Source organism: Dermacentor variabilis, chromosome 10 (genome assembly GCF_050947875.1).
Source record: "Dermacentor variabilis isolate Ectoservices chromosome 10, ASM5094787v1, whole genome shotgun sequence".
Classification (NCBI taxonomy): domain Eukaryota; kingdom Metazoa; phylum Arthropoda; class Arachnida; order Ixodida; family Ixodidae; genus Dermacentor; species Dermacentor variabilis.
Genome location: NC_134577.1, coordinates 33,202,060 through 33,220,536, shown reverse-complemented (window position 1 = coordinate 33,220,536; position 18,477 = coordinate 33,202,060). Strand labels below are relative to the sequence as shown.

At 48.4% G+C, this 18,477-nt stretch overlaps 1 protein-coding gene across 4 annotated transcripts in view; it reads left to right on the top strand.

The window, feature by feature from the left end:
* Lar (tyrosine-protein phosphatase Lar) overlaps window positions 1–18,477 on the top strand; it is a 104,073-nt gene that overhangs the window by 65,857 nt on the left and 19,739 nt on the right. For all 4 annotated transcript variants that reach the window (XM_075672250.1, XM_075672248.1, XM_075672252.1 and 1 more), the window contains 6 exons: window positions 5,692–5,891; window positions 6,673–6,919; window positions 7,634–7,939; window positions 9,525–9,638; window positions 14,055–14,209; window positions 14,764–15,049. In XM_075672250.1, coding sequence (XP_075528365.1) covers window positions 5,692–5,891; window positions 6,673–6,919; window positions 7,634–7,939; window positions 9,525–9,638; window positions 14,055–14,209; window positions 14,764–15,049 — 1,308 coding nt within the window. The remainder of the gene's footprint in view (window positions 1–5,691; window positions 5,892–6,672; window positions 6,920–7,633; window positions 7,940–9,524; window positions 9,639–14,054; window positions 14,210–14,763; window positions 15,050–18,477) is intronic.

Genomic DNA, 18,477 nt, shown 5'->3' with positions numbered 1-18,477 from the left:
ACACCTTGGCCATGGTGGCTATATCCGACAGCCACCTATTGACTGTCGGAACACAGAATTCTCCTGTTCGAGGCCCAAAAAGTTGCCCTCCAGATTGCATTCATGATCATCTTGTATGCTTGAAAATAAAGTGCTGTCATCTCATTGTAATTGAAGCTTGGGTAATTCAAAATTCCGATTGATTACCCACAGTGGTAGCTCAGTGGTTATGTCACTCTGCTGCTGAGCACAGTATAACAAGTTCATTTCTCGGCCAAGACAGTCACATTTCGATGGGGGCAAAGTGCAAGAACGCCTCATGTGCTCTGATATAGGTGTATGGTGAAAAACTCCAAGTGGTCAAAATTCATCCAGAGCTCCCTACTATGGCATCTCTCGTAGCCCACTATGTCATTTTGGGACTTTAAACCTTACAAGTGTATGTCTAGTTAATTCAAGCAAGCATCAGAGCCTTAATTGACTTGCTATCTCTTTAAGACATACTTAAATTGACTAATTTGAGCAATTCCTTAGGTTATCTAATTCATAATTTAGGGCAACATTTTAGGGGGGACGTGCTTTCAAAATCAGCTGCCTTATTTCATCATGGACTTTAAAAAAAATTGGCACATGTAGTGGTAAGGTTTCTGCAATATTAGCATGACACTTCAAACTTATATCTCCAAAACCATTTATTATCATTTGTTTATTTTTCAAAACTATTTTGGGGGGGGGGGGCACTTTGCCTAAGCCTGAATCACTTACGAAATGTGACAGAACATTGATTCAAAGTGCTTTGTGCATTCGAAGATGAATGGTTGAGGGGGTGACAATCTCTTTCTTTTTTTTTTCCACAACGTGACTTTTTTAGTGCTCATTCTTTATAAGGTGACTGTACAACAGGCATCTAGACTGTCAACAAGTAGTTGAATCGTTTATTCAGGAAAAGTCACACTGGAAAAGCGAAAATGTCACACCCTGAACGGCACTTAGTGCCTACTAAGAACATACTAAAATAAAAACGAATTGACATAGACCTAGCAGTCTCGGAAGAAATCAGTGGGAAAATGAGTAGGAGGCAAAAAAGACAGTTTTGAGAAACTTTGTTTCGGAGTTGTGCCTTAAGTTTTACATTATTAAAAGGCGTCAGGGTTGTAGTCATTGACATCTTATCAGATGCAGGGCTTCTGGAGTTTTCTGCCTTTAGCCGGAAGTGCTTTTCATTAAGTTTTTTTCTCCCGAGACATCCTTCTCTCTTTGCTCTGTAAAGAGCATGTTGGCCAGTTTGCAGACCGAATGTTGCACAATGTCCCACAAAAGCATAGCGGTTCCCAGAATTGTATTTGTGTACTCCCTTGTTGATGACATCATTCACATAAGGTTTCTGTTGCATTCAGTGGACCATTTGCATCCTTTTGTGACCAATGACCAGTGACTATAAACAAAGGCTTTCAGCAGCTTCTTCTTCCTTTTTTTTTCTTTTTAAAACGGCACATGGCAGCAACGGAGGTTTACCCTGTGCTTTTGCAGCCTAATGTTTGCACCAGCTACCATATTTTGAGAATATTTTATTGTACAGAGCTTTCTTCTTTGAACCTTGTGAGGGTCTAGAGAGCTTACGGAATGCAGTGAAAAGTTTGTTGAATATTGTGAGCATAGCTAAATGCAACGTTCTTGGTCCCCTCCCCTCCTCTCCATTATTTTTTTCAAATTTGCACTTTCCATTTTTCTTGGCACCTTTGCATCAGATACACGCTTTGGGTGCAAAATAACTGAAATAACCAGGCCAAAAAAGCGAAAATGTCCTGACCTGCACTGTAGCTCAAGAAACCGTGACCAAGAAAAATAAATAAATAAATTTAAATTAAAACCCGGCTTTAATCCACGGTGTGCTCGATCGCCGAGGCCAAAGCGCTGATGCTCAAAGTGCCTAGCTGCGGGTCTAAAGAGTACGTTGTGGGGTCTCTCACACCCGTGCTCTTGGGACAAAGGAACGACAACACAGTAGTGCAAACAATCACAAGGGCATTTATTGCACCTTTCATAGATCAGTGCCTGCTAGCCGAGTTGCTATCCACAAAACATGCCGATGGGCGCGCGACAAATCTAGAAGTCTGACTCACCGCGACTGGAAGCGAGCGAATATGTTCGCCCCATGCTGGATCCCAAGGCCTGGTCGTTCGTGTGTATGGTCACGCGAATCGTGGCGCGTTCGAGGGCGGCCACGCGAGGCGGTCTCGCAGAAGCATGGGTCGGCGCGCACGCGGGAGACGTCCCCGCCGGGCAAGAGGGTCGCTGCACGTGCGGCACGACCGTCCCGCTTGCTGTCTCGAACCCAACAGCCCGAGCGCCTTGTCTCCCGGCGCCCGAGTAACCCCGCAGCGGCGCGACGCTCGCGCCATCTCTTGCACCGCGCTTGTACCACTCCAACCGCCGCGGGCGCCAGGCCACGCGGCGGGCGAAGCCGCCCTGCAGGAGACGAGCCATGCGGGAAAACTAGATCTCAGGGGAGGCGTGAGAGTCACGCATCCCCACATCCCCCCAACCTTAAATCACTACATATTCCGGCGAGACATGTGACACGGTCTAACATCAAACTGTGCTTCGCAAACAAGGTAGAACATTAAACAGTGGTCGCGCCGAAGAAATGTCCGCACGCTGTCCATAACATGCGAGCCGACATTGTCCTTGGGTGCACCGCTGGCGTCCGCCGGTCACAGCGGCAGCTTTGCAGACTCGACGGCACGATGCCAGGCCAGGACTCCGGAGACGACGACGCAGTAGTCGGTACGAACAAGCGTCGTTCGCGCCGACGCGCCCTGCTGGGAAGAGCCGCCGTAGCTGTCAGTGACCGCCGGCCCTTTTGTCCGCCGCCGAGGGTTGTGAGCTGGATGCAGGAGGCCGCCGAAGTCGCTGCGCCGAACTGGCCACAGCATCACCATCGCCCGGGGTGGCTCGATCGTAGTCCGGGGCAGCAGCGCAGATGATGTGCAGGTGACGGCAAACCAAAACCAGGGGTGACTCCGTTCACACTGCGTACACTCAACACACTCGGCAAACACTAACGTAGTGCGAGGGAGAGGAATTCTGCATGCGTATCGCCCACGTGGTTTGATGTTCAACTCGGCTAGCAAAAGATCGGGCAGCTACTCAGATGCTAAGTTCACGTGAACGAAGCTCGCTTCCTTGAGTCGAACGAGTAATTTCAATTCGTGCGAGGTTATAGAATGAGGGAAGCAAATTGCAACACCTCAACGCCACGGTCCACCAGGTTGTGTCCCTTCACGTGCGACAGGCAGCTTCGTAAAGCCTTAGGCCTAAAGCGTCGCTACCCTGACAACAACCGGCATCCAAAAACAACACCCAAAATGAGCGCAATTTTAAAACAGGCAGCCGCGAGGAGACGTCAGCTTTGTGAGGTGGTCCTACTCCGCTCGGTGCACAAAGCATCCGAGTTGACGGCGCCCACCGTCCCAGACGGTGTCGGAGCGCCCGGTGCCAGGCCGCAATACCAGTCAGCCCGTAGTGGCACCCGTGGCCCGCGGCCACCCGGCTCCCAGAGCCGCAACTTCATCAGAGTCAAAGAGATAGGAGAAGCTATTTACATGAGAAATTCGGACCACCCACGAGGCTTCCGTACTCACTCGCTTCAGGCTTGCCACTGCTCCGCGGGCGCTGAGCCTCGCTCTCCCAGGATGCAGACCACGTGGCTCTCGTACCGACGAATGCCATTAAAAAAAACACTTGCGAAAAGGCTTAGCATGTTGACATGTTCAAACACACTACCGCCACCATCACCTCGCTCAAGAAAGCACGCCGCCGACGCTAGCGATCAAAATTCACGCTAGGCCTACGCTTCGGTTCAAACAAAGGTCTTGAACGAAGCAAAACTGTTAAAACTATCGTCCGATGCCCCAAGAGTCCCACGTTGGGCAGCCAGATGTGGGGTCTCTCACACCCGTATTCTTGGGACAAAGGAACAACACAGTAGTGCAAACAATCACAAGGGCATTTATTGCAGCTTTCATAGATCAGTGCCTGCTAGCCGAGTTGCTATCCACAAAACATGCCGATGGGCGCGCGACAAATCTAGAAGTCTGACTCACCGCGACCGGAAGCGAGCGAATATGTTCGCCCCATGCTGGATCCCAACGCCTGGTCCTTCGCGTGTATGGTCACGCGAATCGTGGCGCGTTCGAGGGCGGCCACGCGAGGCGGTCTCGCAGAAGCATGGGTCGGCGCGCACGCGGGAGACGTCCCCGCCGTGCGCCGACCCGCCGGGCAAGAGGGTCGCTGCACGTGCGGCACGACCGTCCCGCTTGCTGTCTCGAACCCAACAGCCCGAGCGCCTTGTCTCCCGGCGCCCGAGTAACCCCGCAGCGGCGCGACGCTCGCGCCATCTCTCGCACCGCGCTTGTACCACTCCAACCGCCGCGGGCGCCAGGCCACGCGGCGGGCGAAGCCGCCCTGCAGGAGACGAGCCATGCGGGAAAACTAGATCTCAACCACAACGTGCACGACAACCAAAGCACCGATACTCGATAGGCTTAGCCGCGGATCCGAGAATTGCATGCGCAATGTACTTGGACGCGGTTTTCAAAGCACACATTCTCGAAATGCTTAACTGCGGCATCACCAGTGATCGGAACACTTGGGCACAAATCTGAGACATTCAGAAACGGAGGGATCAGCTGCGCTACACCCATTTCGGCGCTAATTGAGATCACGCTGGTTGAGACGTCGAGAGCTCACGTGGTGCAAAGCGCAGACAATGCCCTTACAGAGCAAGCACCAGACCAATAGCGAAACAGGCTGGAGTGACGTGGCGGGCACGGCCAGTTGGAGACTCCAGAGCAGGCTTTCATTCATTTGCTTTTTGTGCGCTTGTGTCTGTATGGAGGGGATAGCCGAAGCTGCAAATTTGAACACAGGGAAACATGCTTTCTGGCGAGATTTAGATGGCAGCGCTCCGTTGCACCATTCCGAAGATATCAACGTCTGAAAGGCGCCGTTCTTTCACAATTTCCATAGGAGTTTTCGCCACCTTAGCTGATACAAGCACTTCTACGTAGTTTTCAGAGGAGGTATTTCGGAATAAGATAGAAAAAGAGTTACTGAAGTACATTTACATTGTTTTTTTGGGGTTCAGGGGGTTTGCGATGTGAAAGCTGCGTGTCCCTCCTTAAGGCAGAACAACTTAGGCAAGTACAGGCCATGATCAAACATTCGTTCAGAATAAATAGCGAGAACATGTTAACATTCAGGTTTCCTTGTATACATGTATGTTGTTGTGGGCTGCTAGATGACTCCATTGACCACGTAATTGATGGCCACTGTGGGACCCAGTGACTGGTCAGTCAATGAGTCTTTGGTCATTAACTGGGTCACCAGCGATGTCTGTCGCCATTGGTGATCAGGTCAGCAACCAGTAACTGAGTCATGCACCTTGTGCAGTTCTTTCCCTACATGTCGTAAAATACGACTGAGTGTGATACCTATGTATTTAACAAGTCATTATATTTAAAAGGGTATCTTATCTAATGTCGAATAATGCATTCTTCCTATAATTCAAACAAAATTCTGCCATCCTTACAAGTCTGAACTAACGTGAGCACATTGTGAATTGAACCATTCAGAACTGATTGTCTGCATCAGAGGAGCAACATCATCTCACACGTGATCGTATGAACTATCTCTCTCTGGCTTTCCCAGAACCTGTTCACAACGAGCCCATTCTCGGACGAGCTGAGCCTGGAGATGCTGCCCCAGGTTCGGCTTCCCTCGGCCGATGACGTGCCCAACGTGTCACACATCGAGCGTGCCCGCACCGACGTGGGCTGGATCGTCGGCCCCGTGCTGCTCATTGTCTTCATGGCCCTCTTCCTCACGCTCTTTTTCATCCTCATGAAAAGGTCAGAACTGAGTTCACACGCAAAGACGCCTCTTAAAAATTCAGAAGCACTGCACTGCGCTGCCTACAACGTCACCGATTGTGGCGTGTTACTTTGGTAAACCATCCAATGCAGAATGTGCAACCCTGCCACCGGAAGTGTGCCGCGCAGCAAAAAAAAAAAAAAAATCAAAGAGAAGAAATAGAAAAAGGAGAAGAGTACTTGTGACGTATGGTTGACACCCTCCTTCAACTCCGGTCATTTCCGGACGGTTGTCTAGATAAAGGCAGGGAGCGTCTATGTTTACAGTGGAGCCTGCCTCTTGGAAGCAATGAGAGGCAAAATTGAAATTGGGTAATCAGAATCAGACCTGAAGCCAGTTTGAAAAGTTCTGGTGGCAAAACGCTCCCTAGAGGACCATTTACAAGTTCCAGTGAAGAAGCAAAACTTTCGATAGGGCCTAGTGAGGGGCCATTTCAGAGACAAATCACGTGGATTGCATGTGCCATTGGTGCCATTATAAAAGTCCACTTGCTAAACTTTGCATGTGGCTACTACCCTCGGCACAGGACTCCAGGCTCTCGCCCGCTGTAGTAGCCCATTCGCTGTGCCGTTCTTCTACCGAGTGTAAGGTTGGGGATTTGTTCCCCAGCCGTGGCACTTGAATTTCGATTAGGGAGAAAGTAAAAAACTCTTGTGGTGCACAGTAAAGAAACAGGCGATCGAAATCCAGAGCACTCCACCGCATTACGTTAAATATGTTAAGCCCCGCGAATTAGTCAGTCAACTGACCGCCATGCAGGAGACGACAGCAGGCCAAGGCGCCTGCGGGGGAGACGACCATGAAGCTGCTGATGAACTCGGGGGACCTGGCATCCTCCCACCCCGGCGGAGTCGGGGGAGCGGGTGCGGACCCCGTGGAGCTGCGGCGCCTCAACTACCAGACGCCCGCGATGGTCGGCCACCCGCCCATTCCTGTGAGCCAGCTGGCAGGGCACATCGAGACGCTGAAGGCAAACGACAACCTGCGCTTCTCCCAGGAGTACGAGGTGCGAGAAAGCTGTTTGTTTCTAAGGGACGCGGGAAATGTTAAAATTTAGTCAAAGTTTTTAAATACTTTTTTTGTGCCACTCTCGCTACAGGTTTAGCAAAAGAAAGGAAAAAGTGATGTCATACACATTTGTTGAGTCTGTCGGCTGTATTTGTAAATGTACTACATCAGCACATCACAACTGCTGAGCTCCACTAAATGGAGGGCGGCGAAGGCTGTCAATTTAAGCTAATCGCTACTTCACTAACGTTGCTTACTGATTCCTGAGCTAGAGATAATGAGGCACGTCAGGCACCTGTTAAAAATTGCCAGCTTGGACAATTTTAAGCAGCCCCTCATTGCACAAATATGCGAGGAACGTAATGCTGTGCAAGTAGTGTTTGGTCCTTCGCCCCTTTTGTTTGCTCAGTTCTCGAGTAACCATGTAGGGTGTTATCGAACGAAAGTGATCACTTTATTCTAGAGACAGTACTGTCGTCAATACGTTGTCGTCTGGGAGTAGTGTGAACTTGTGCAATTGCTAACACGGGAGGAGTATTGTTGCCTCGGCTTAGTATAGTTCAGCTGTCGCGCGTTTTCCAGCCACACATTGAGTCATGAAAGAACAAAATTAAAGTGAGAATGTGCTGGCATCAGATTCTAGTAACGTTACTTGCTAACACACTTAGAATCCCTTGTTCTTGCTTACGTTTCACTCTTTGCACACGTGCAGTCTATCGACCCGGGCCAGCAGTTCACCTGGGAGCACTCAAACCTGGAGTCGAACAAGCCGAAGAACCGGTATGCCAACGTGGTCGCCTATGACCACAGCCGCGTGGTGCTGCAGCCCATCGAGGGCATCCCCGGCTCGGACTACATAAACGCAAACTACTGCGATGGCTACCGCCGCCGAAACGCCTACATTGCCACCCAGGGCCCGCTGCCCGAGACCTGCAGCGACTTCTGGCGCATGGTCTGGGAGCAGCACAGTGTCACCATAGTCATGATGACCAAGCTGGAGGAACGAACGAGGGTCAAGGTGAGCGGAGTCTTAACCATTCACGAACGCCAAAGGCACAAGACGTTCCAGTTCCAGTTGAAAGTGCAAGTTTTTCACGTACTTGCCAACTCTCCCAAACTTCTTTCGTAATGTTTACGAAGTTCAGCTCATTCCATGATTTTGGGAATGTTGGGTCAAGTTTTACAAAAAATAATTGCTGTTCTCAAAAAGTTGGGTTTTAAAAGACGAAAAGGCGTATATGCATGCAAGAAACACATTGCGGTGGTAATGGCGCTGCCCTGTTGTCGCTGCAAAAGATACAGTGGGGCACTTCCTTCGGGCTAGTTGATTCTGACAAGTTCTCGAAAGAAGACAATACGCTCCTCCGCACAAAGCTCTCAATAAACTCCACGCAAGGGACTGGCGCCGCCTGCAAACGAACACATACCCACACTTGTCTCATCTACACGCAATCTCCCCAGACAGATATACGTCCCGGACATGTCCCTGGTGTAGCAACCACACAGCGACACTCGCGCACATAACACGCGAATGCACCGACCGTCCGGGTGATGCAATTTCGCCACGAGTCAAAGCACACGCACTCACTACATGGTCTTGGCAGGTGAGACTCTCCGAACTGGACCTGGGAAGCCAACTGGCGACCCTCGACCAGGCCCGGCGAGCCGCGATCGCCAGTGGAGCTTTGTCAGAGGGAACCACCCGGGAATAAACCACGCAACGACTTCTGTAATAATAAAGTTCTTCCTCCTCCTCCTCCTCCTCCTCCTCCTCCTCCTCCTCCTCCTCCTCTTGAAGCAGGCACATTGGCTACAGTGCAGTCGTTGAAAAAGTGAACATCTTGCTTGCGAGTCACTGCTGTTCCAAGTTTGTGGATTCTTTAGTGCTGTGTCTAGAGGTAAATAATTCTTAATAAAGTGCCTTTATGTCCCACAAAAGGTGTGTGATCAGGGGGAAAAAGACATCTTTGGTTTGTCCCCCTCTTCCTGTTTTATTTTATTTTATTTTATTTTTTTGTATGTGCACGGGATGTCTACGAATTTTGATGTTCACAGGTTGGCAGGTACGATTTCAGAAGCCATTGTGCTTTCCTAAAGCCATAAGACATGCCTATGTCTGGACCTACTGCTAGACCTTGACAAAAATTTCTTGGCAATCAGTTTTCTTTAGTCCTGTCAAGGACTATGACAGGCTTACAAAAAAAATATATATATATATCTAAAGGGTGGTAGTAAGTTTGTTCTAATGCATTGCCTACATCATTGTCTTGCTTGAGCAGTGTTCCCCCCCCCCCTTCTTTTTTTGTTTGTGCCATGAAGGTGACTTCATGTTACTTCACGCATTCTTCTAACCTGAGTGGCAGTTAATAAGTCATCCCACTTCACCTGTCAAGCATAGCCATAAAAACAGTGCGGATTCGTCACGCTTCTTAGCCATGGAAGTTTGCAAGCACAGGAAACAAGGGCAGATAACGGTACTTAACATTTGTGTCTGCACCATTCAGGGGCAACTGAGATGACTGAGAAATTCCCAAATTCATTTGCATTGCTTGCAAAGCGTTTTTCCGTACGTGTGTTTGCATGCCCAAAACATTTCGTTGCAGTGTGACCAGTACTGGCCGTCTAGAGGTTCTGAAGCCTATGGCCTCATGGAAGTGACCCTAGAGGACGTTCAGGAGCTGGCAACATACTGTATTCGGACATTCAGCCTAAAAAGAGTGAGTGTCTTCATTGGCTATCTTTTTTTTTTTCTGCCCCCCCCCCCCCCCCCCCCAATCCATCTACATGATTACTGGTCGTGATACCTAGGGGGTGTTTGAATACCGAATAGTACGTTTTGAAAAGAATATCGAATCATATCAAGAAAAAAAGCCCTATATCAAATCAGATATCAAAAATGAGAAAATTTTTCACAAAATTTCATGCTTACTAATTTTGGACAAGAAAATACAGCGCTACATGTGCTCCGGAGTTTCCTAGCAATGGCATAGCAAGAATGTAGCATGTTATGAGTAACATAAGTACACAGAAATCAAGATATGTTGTACGGTCTATGCTTGTTCAAACGAACACTGAATTAGTATGTCGGCACTGATTACAGCTCAGTTAGAGTACCGTATTTACTCACGTAATGATCACACTTTTTTGTCAAAAAAAGTTGACGCAAATTCAGGGGTGCGATCATTAGGCGGGTTAAATTTCCTGAAATAAAAAAAAAAACATCGCGAATTTGCTGCGGGATGGTAACAGGTCAACAAATAGGCGGCTGCCTTTGTATGTAGTGCGGGACACCAAAACAAAGATGGCGGCCAGCGGAGCAAGCCGAACGCACTGAACGCGATTTTTGTTCTTCTCGTGAGTACATTACGTACCTTGAAACTGTTTCTTCCGTATCAGTAATTAATAATATCATTAATATCGGCAAGTTTGCGGCAATAACGTAGCCATGTCCACTTTGATGGGACAGAAACAGATGGGCGCGCCTAGCTGCCAGTGACATAGAAACACATGGCGGGCATGCTGCGGAAACCGCGGCATTTGTCTTCACTACTATACTAACACAGCACATTTCCGCTAAGGGTGGGCGAATATCTTAGCTGTGGTACAAGCGTCGGCATATGACTAGGGTACACTTTTAATGTATCAGTGCTACTATTGTTGCCGCTCGCGATTTGTTGCATGCCCACGAGTGCAGACGAGAAGAATCGAAAGGCGCCTTTTTTTGTTGTTGTTGACCACAACCATTATAAAGGCTACACATAATAAAGGCAAGTTTGGTTATAACTTCTTTTTTTTTTTCATGGAAGTGCGGAAAGTGACGAAAGGAATGAAATGAAACTTTCCGCACTTCCATGACAAAAAAAAAGAAACCTATAACCAAACTTGCCTTTATTATGTGTAGCTTTTATAATGGTTGTGGTCAACAACAACAAAAAAGGCGCCTTTCGACTCTTCTCGTCTGCACTCGTGGGCACGCAACAAATCGCGAGTGGCAACAATAGTAGCCACGTTTGCACTGATACATTAAAAGTGTACCCTATTCATACGCCGACGCTTGTAACACAGCTAAGATATTCGCCCACCTTTAGCGGAAACGTGCTGTGTTAGTATAGTAGTGAAGACAAATGCCGCGGTTTCCGCGGCATGCCCGCCATGTGTTCCTATGTCACTGGCAGCTAAGTGCGCCCATCTGCTTCTGACCCCTCAAAGTGGACATGGCTACGTTATGGGTGCAAACTTGCCAATATTAATGATATTATTAATTACTGATACGGAAGAAACAGTTTCAAGGTACGCAATCTACTCACGAGAAGAAAAAAAATTGTGTTCGGCTTGCTCCGCCGGCCGCCATTTTTGTTTTGGTGCCCCGCACTACACACAGCGGCAGCCGCCTGTTTGTTGAACTGTTGTCATCCCGCAGCAAATGCATGGCGAAAAAAAAAATTTTCTTTTTTGCAGGAAATTTAACTCGCGTTATGATTGCACCACTGAATATGCGTCAATTTCTTTTGACAAAAAAGTGGGGTCATTATGCGAGTAAATACGGTATTATCGCTGAATGTCATTATTTCATAATGTGGCCCCTGTTTAGCACACAACGCAGAAGTGGCGCAGAATTGGCGTTGCTAACAAGAGATGTCTCACGAAGATGACGGCCCTGAACAACTTTGTTCCCATCCTGTGCCCACGCTTTCGTTTGCGAGGCGGTTTGTCAGGTTTCCGAGTGTCATGCGACTGTCGTGAATAAATTTGTGTGGATTATGCACCAAACTGTAACTTTAATCGACGACGCCCAATACAGAAGCACTGATTAGGCCTAATGGCCAAGCCAGCGTGGCCAAGCCAGCGTAGCCAAGCTAAATCGTGACTTTAGCAAAGCTTCCATAGAAGCCCATATGTTCAAAACCGCCACGGTTCAGTGGTAGTCCATGGGGCGTAGTGCCATCTGTGCGACAAGGGAACACATACGGTGTGAGAAAAAAAATTAAGGATGTGCCATGTCCATTAAAAAAGGATGTGACGTCATTTTAGTTGTCAAAGGTGGTGCATTTATTTTCGTGGCCTGCGGTTAGGGCAGCATTTTCAAATGTCTCACAATCCAACACGACGGCCGTTTTGAGGGTCTAGCGCGGCAAATAATAATACAGGAAAACACCACCCATACAGGTGTCACAATTACAACCATGCAAGGAGCATTGTTTCATTGTGGACAGAAGAAAGTTTTTCGGAGCTCAGTACTTATCACATCGTCAGGTGCCAAGCACATCGGCCAGCGGAGCTGCATGAAGGTAGCTAAGTGAAAAATTATATTGCGACCATCACTGAGTACTTGTGACTAAACACATTACCACGATGAAACACAACGTGCAAGCAAAACGCCACCAGAACTCAGACAAACGTTGACAATCAAAACAACATGTGAAGGAAGCACATAGCAGTGAACTCTACGAGTGCACCTTTCTGCGTACTACACCAGCTGAATTGCATTGGAACATCTCTCTCTCTCTCTCTCTCTCTCTCTCTCTCTATATATATATATATATATATATATATATATATATATATATATATAGATATCTTCTTTTTTCAGCAGCTGCTAGAATAGAAAACAGGCGTTCATTCATAATTATAAAGGAAGAAAAATAATTTTCCTTGCTCGCCACATCATACAAAATTTATTGTAATTTTATTTTCATTGAATAAATTCAAGTTCTGGTCCTGTTTTTCATTAAAAAGAAGTTTTTCTTAACATTGTTTGTTAACATTGATTCTGGAGTTTTTGCTCGAAGCTTCGCAACCGATTTGAGTCGTCCGTGGTGTGGCTGTGACAAAAATTCGCTGCCAGCCGATGTGGGAACGGGCCACAAGCTGTCACAGAATGCTTGCTGCTAGTATGTTTATACTGGTGGCTCACCATGTCATCGGTCCCAAGGTTCATGCGTGTAGGTTAGATTGACGGCTGTTGAAGTGATGCGAAGTTCATCGTCATGTATCCAGCACAATCTGCGTGCCTGTTGTAATTGACCCAATCTTCGCACTTCAAAAAAACACGTGCTGCTTTTGGTGCCGTGCCCTCTTTCCGTGTCACGTTATCATTTCAATCGGTCCTGTCGACCCAGACGGAGCTTGTACCACCAGAGGCGGCCCCGGCCGATGCAGTGCCGTTCTTCAAATTGCACCATTCGGGCACTGGGTGTGTGATCCCCGCATTTGGCCGACGTTGGGGAGCATCCACAGTGACGAAGTCCGCTATTGTGTCAGCCGGGGCGACCTGTCCACGGCGCCCTTGGCGCTCTTTTTGTGCCGAAAAATAAGTGAGACGCTCGCTTCGGCTGCACCGAACATGAGGGGATCAGTGGCTCATGCGACATACGGTACTGCGCAGGCCTCTAAACCGAATATATTGAATATTCAAAAAATCAAATAGTAGATACAATTCGCAAGTAGATTTTTTCGAACGTTTGCTATTCCATTCGATTCGATGATATTTGATATTCGCACGCCCTTAGTGATTACCCCTTATGTACACATGTGCTGTATTCTCCTACTGCTAGTAAACTAATAGATATTTTGGATGCTTTGCAGTTACATTAAGCTTGTTCCCGCTCTCCCATTAGTTACTTACGTTTGTGTCCAGAGTGCTGGCTGGCACCTGGTAATGATGTTTTTAATAACCTTTGTCATTTCTCTAGCCTTCTAAATTGGTGTATAGGCCGCTTAGGATGTATTGTGAGTCTTATATCTAGGGTAAAACAATTGTTCTATGCTATTGTTGGTTGTGGACAGTGGTGGACATCAAGTGGGTAGCATGGGTCATGCTGTAGATAGTTTCCATTAGTATGGCATGTAATAGAGCTTGTGAGAGGGCTGGATGTTATGTTTTGGGAAGTCGGCACTGTCACTAACACCCATGCATTCAGTGCGTCATCTGTGTCGCTGAAAACATTCAGATGCTCAAGAGCCGTAGAGGATGATCGGTACCTTCCTCTCAGCCTTCAGTCTGACAATTGAGTTTGACAATTGAGAGCTCTCAATTGTGTACTGCTGAGCATTTCAAAGCCTTTTCTTGCTTTCACCCCACATTACTCGCTGGCTGCTTTTCTCACTGGTCGTTCTCATCTCGATCCCACCAGTCCGGTTACCTCGAGCGCCGTGAAGTGCGGCAGTTCCAGTTTACAGCATGGCCCGATCACGGCGTTCCTGACCACCCAACACCGTTCCTGATGTTCCTGAAGCGCGTGAGGACGATGAACCCGCCAGAGGCTGGTCCCCTCATCGTTCATTGCAGGTAATGTGATGACACTACATGCACTTCTCCTGTTTGTGCCCGTAGCAGCTTCGTATAGCGATAATCTCCCACAGATCTTTCTGCACGACGGTCCAGAAGCAGCTCAATCATGAGAGTCACGATCAGCAAGCTTTTCATCCTACTTAAATGGTGGGAAACTGCGAACATGTCAGGTACCTAAAGCCATTTGCAGGCATAGTGGTGATGTGTGGCACCAAATCGACAAGAAAGAAATGCCTTTGTTCTTCATTGTATCTAGCTGCATCATTAATGATGCAGCTGGGCATGAGGTCGCAGTTTCGAGTCCTGGCTGTATCAACCGCGTTACATTGAGGGCATAACCAATACAATGCTTGCATACTTAGTTAATGAGTAGTTAAGGAAATCTGGGTGGTCAAAATCAATCCTGAACAATGTCGCTCGTCAGCCCTGGTGTTGCTTTGAGTGGTCGAACTGCATCTGTCAATCAATCAACAATTGATAACGTTGACGACAAGGGGTGGTGCGTCAGAAGGACAACGGCTCAGTTCTCGCCATCTCCATGCTTCCAACAGTGCCGGTGTAGGCCGGACGGGCTGCTTCGTGGTGATCGACTCGATGCTGGAGCGTATGCGGCACGAGGGCACAGTGGACATCTACGGGCACGTGACGTGCCTGCGGGCGCAGCGCAACTACATGGTCCAGACGGAGGACCAGTACCTGTTCATCCACGACGCGCTGCTGGAGGCCGTGCTGGCAGGCAACACGGAGGTTCCCGCCCGTGCCCTGGCGACCCACCTCCAGTCCCTGCTGCAGCTGGTGCCCGGAGAGGCCTGCACGGGCATGGAGCTCGAGTTTAAGGTGCGTGACGCGGTCTTGCGGACGCCGGGTGCAGTTTGAGTTAATGGGGAAAATAGAGTGCAGTAAACTTTCATTAATTCAGCTCCGGCTTATTTGATTTTTCACTTAATTAAATCCCAGCGGAAGATGCCGACTGTTGCCCGTGCATTTGCATGGGCCCACATTTGCATTATTTCGATCCTAAAATTAGCTTTCGCCAGATAATTTTAACTGTAGCAGTTAGCACGCACGCACCTGACCCCTATGGTCACCCCAATAGCGGCCCCTCTAGTGGCAGGTTCTGTCTCGGCAGAGCTTAGAGGACAGTGAATGCATTGAACCCATGCCATTCCTCGCCAGAAACACCTATTTTTAGCGCAGCCTAGGAAAGTTTTCAAGCAATAACCGTAGCTCCTAATCTTTCATTACGGCATATAACCAATTCTAATGTACACCTCTCTTTCATTTTCTTTTCTTCTCTGTTTATTTCTTTTTTCTTTTCTCTCTCTCTTTAAATTTATTTCATTGGGCCGAAGATTGCCTGCCATACAAAACCAAAACCATGTTCGCCACGTTTGCATGCTTTTCTGCTTAACACAAGTGTATTGTGGCGAAGGTGGCTTTTAAAAAATTACCTGGCAAAGCTGACTTCAAAAAACCATCCGCCCTTGTGCAACACTTTTTCTTAGGGGTGTGCAAATACACGCATATGCGAATACAAATCTAATTGTAACTTCTCGAATTGTTCAATTTGCAAATTAAATCTTTAGTAGTTGGTTACTCGAATATTCTATGTATTCGGCGTGTTTTACTGTTCAGTTTTACTGTTCCATCATGGTCTAGCGCACAGGCTCTAAATACGCGAAGTTTGAATGCCACAAACCTGATAGCATGTAGATTTAATTGTGGTCATGACACAGCCAAACCGTGAAACTCAGCTAAAGCAGCCTTTTGCCTGCGCCGTTCGCACAGGCTGCACCATGTCTCATTTCCTTCAGAAGCAAAAGTTGTAGATACATTTGAGAGGAATCGGAGACTGCAATTTGCGAGCACAAAACGAAAGCGCACCATTGCGAACAGTGAAAGTGCGCACTGCGGCCCCACAGCCACCACAGCGTGCTGCGTTGGCTGTGTCGCGTCGGTGCATGGCCAGTGCGGGCAGCACCTGTGCCATCTCTCGGCTGCAGAGCCAACCAATATCCCTCCTACTTTTGAAAGCGGGACAGAGGTGGTGCCAGTAGCTCTTCCCTCGTTTTCCTGGCGTGCTCTGCCTCGTTGGCATCGTTTCGCCGGGCTATTCGAAACCACCAAGTCCCTGGACGCTGTCGGAAACCTAGTCGACGCGTTCTGCTCCAGAATTTCATCTGCGTTACCTGTTGGAAAACGTAGTCCAACGATCCTGCTCTCGGTCAGGGGCGACATGACTGAACGAACGAAAAGTGCATTCGGATACACTTTGTAAAGAACTCGGCCCAAGAGGCAGCGTGCAAAAGCTGTAAAATGAAACTTTGAACGCCATCGAACCATCTTTCGAACCATCTCAAGAACAAGCATTTTTCTTTGCACAGTGTGTTTTTGAGACAGCAGGGAGCAAGGAAGACCAGGCGATGCACAGCCACTCATCAAAAGTGTGCTGAAATCCGGCAAGGATCTATAGCAGTGCGAGAGAATGGCGATAACCACTAGGATTGCCCGAATGCTGGCGCTCGACCTTTAGCCTTACATGTGTGTCGGTCGAAAATCGAGGTTTCAATGAGCTGATGAACCACACGGAGCCATTGTACAAGATACCCAGCCGGACAACATTTTCGAAAACAGTCATCCCTGAGAGTTGCACAGAGTATTAGGGTTGGCGGTCGTAGCTGTAGGGAAGATTTTGACTCTTCGTCGGGACTTAGGAGAGCAGGATTTATTTACAGTATTTACATTTTAAACAAGAGAGACATTCGACAGTCTAGCGTGACTCCCAAAGAGAGCCCGCAAGACGAACATACAGCACACAGCTCACGAGTACGATCACGAGTGCATTGACGAGCACGCTGACGAGCACTCGAGCACACTGTAGCAGCAACAAACAGCTGCTTATAAACACTCCACTCGACGTCAGCGTAGATGACCCACCTTTTTGGAGGAGGAGGGCTCACGCACTTTGGATTCCCAGAACCCGTGTTGAGCGCATCCCCGTAGCCAGGTGGTCACGCCTAACACTAGCCAGCGCCTCTAAATTCCAGAGCGGACCTCGCACAGTGGCCTCCGCCGCTGTCCATTGTCTGGCGTCTTCAAAGGCCCGTGAAAAGGCACCGCGGCGGTTGTTGAAGGCTTCCATAATATCTTCGGGAAAGCTCGCCACGCTCGCAGCTGCAGCTGGCAGCGAAAACTTGCATGTTGCCACCTCAGCAGGCCATTCCTAACAAAAGACACAGTCATGGCTGTCAAGGAGAGAATGCATACGGACTTCCAGGAAGGCATAGAGTCGATCTCATTTACTAGTGGCATGTGGACATCGAGGTCTGACCAAAGTTGCATGAGCCTCACCTGCTACTACTTAACCTCCATCTTCAAGATGAGAAGCGTTGCTTTGGACAATCGGAGTGTGACCGAGAGCCACACTGCTTGCAACATCCTAGAGCACCTGCAAGCAATGATGGATAACTGGGAGCTGCCACTGCAGAAAGTGCCAGTCTGTGTGGTGTCGCACACTGTACAATACTTTCGTGCGGCCCTTAGGGGCATTTCTTGGTCCCAATACAGTGTAAGGGCCATACACTGCAACTAGCTATAAAAGATGCCAAGGAAGAAACAGCAGTAGTTCCTCCCATTCTCAAGAAGTGTCGCGCAATTTTTGGTCATTACAAACACAGTGCCCAAGCTGCGGCAAGACTGCAGGATTGTCAGCGACGGATGGTGCTCTCGGTTTTGGAACTTATTCAAGACGTGGAAACAAGATGGAACAGTGAGCATGACACGCTCTCACAACTTGGGCAGCTGAAAGAAGTCGTCTGTTTAGAGCTTGCCACCTCTGAGACAACTGTGCCCAACCCGACGCCACAGGAGTGAAAAGCAGTGGCTGGGCTCGTCAAAGCTATTAAACCAATCGCATTGGCGACCAAAGATCTTAGTGGCCAGAAGCATGCAACTTTGTCGTCACTAGTACCATTTCTCTGTGGAACACAAATGGTCCTGAAAGCTTGCATTGCAGCCGAGGATAACACCTCAGAGCTTGCAGGAAACTTGCTGAAAAGCATGAGGACTTGGTTTCAAGGGCAGGACGAGCAAAAGGAGTGTGTTAGCAACAGCCTGTGACCCAAGATTTAAAAACCTATTTTGTGCTCAAACGTTCCAGGAAACAAGGCTCTTGGAGCTTGCAAGAACTGAGTTGCAGAGCTTTCCAGGAGAAGCATCAAGTGTCTGTACTGAAGCATCAACATCTACAGCTCACAAGGAGCGCA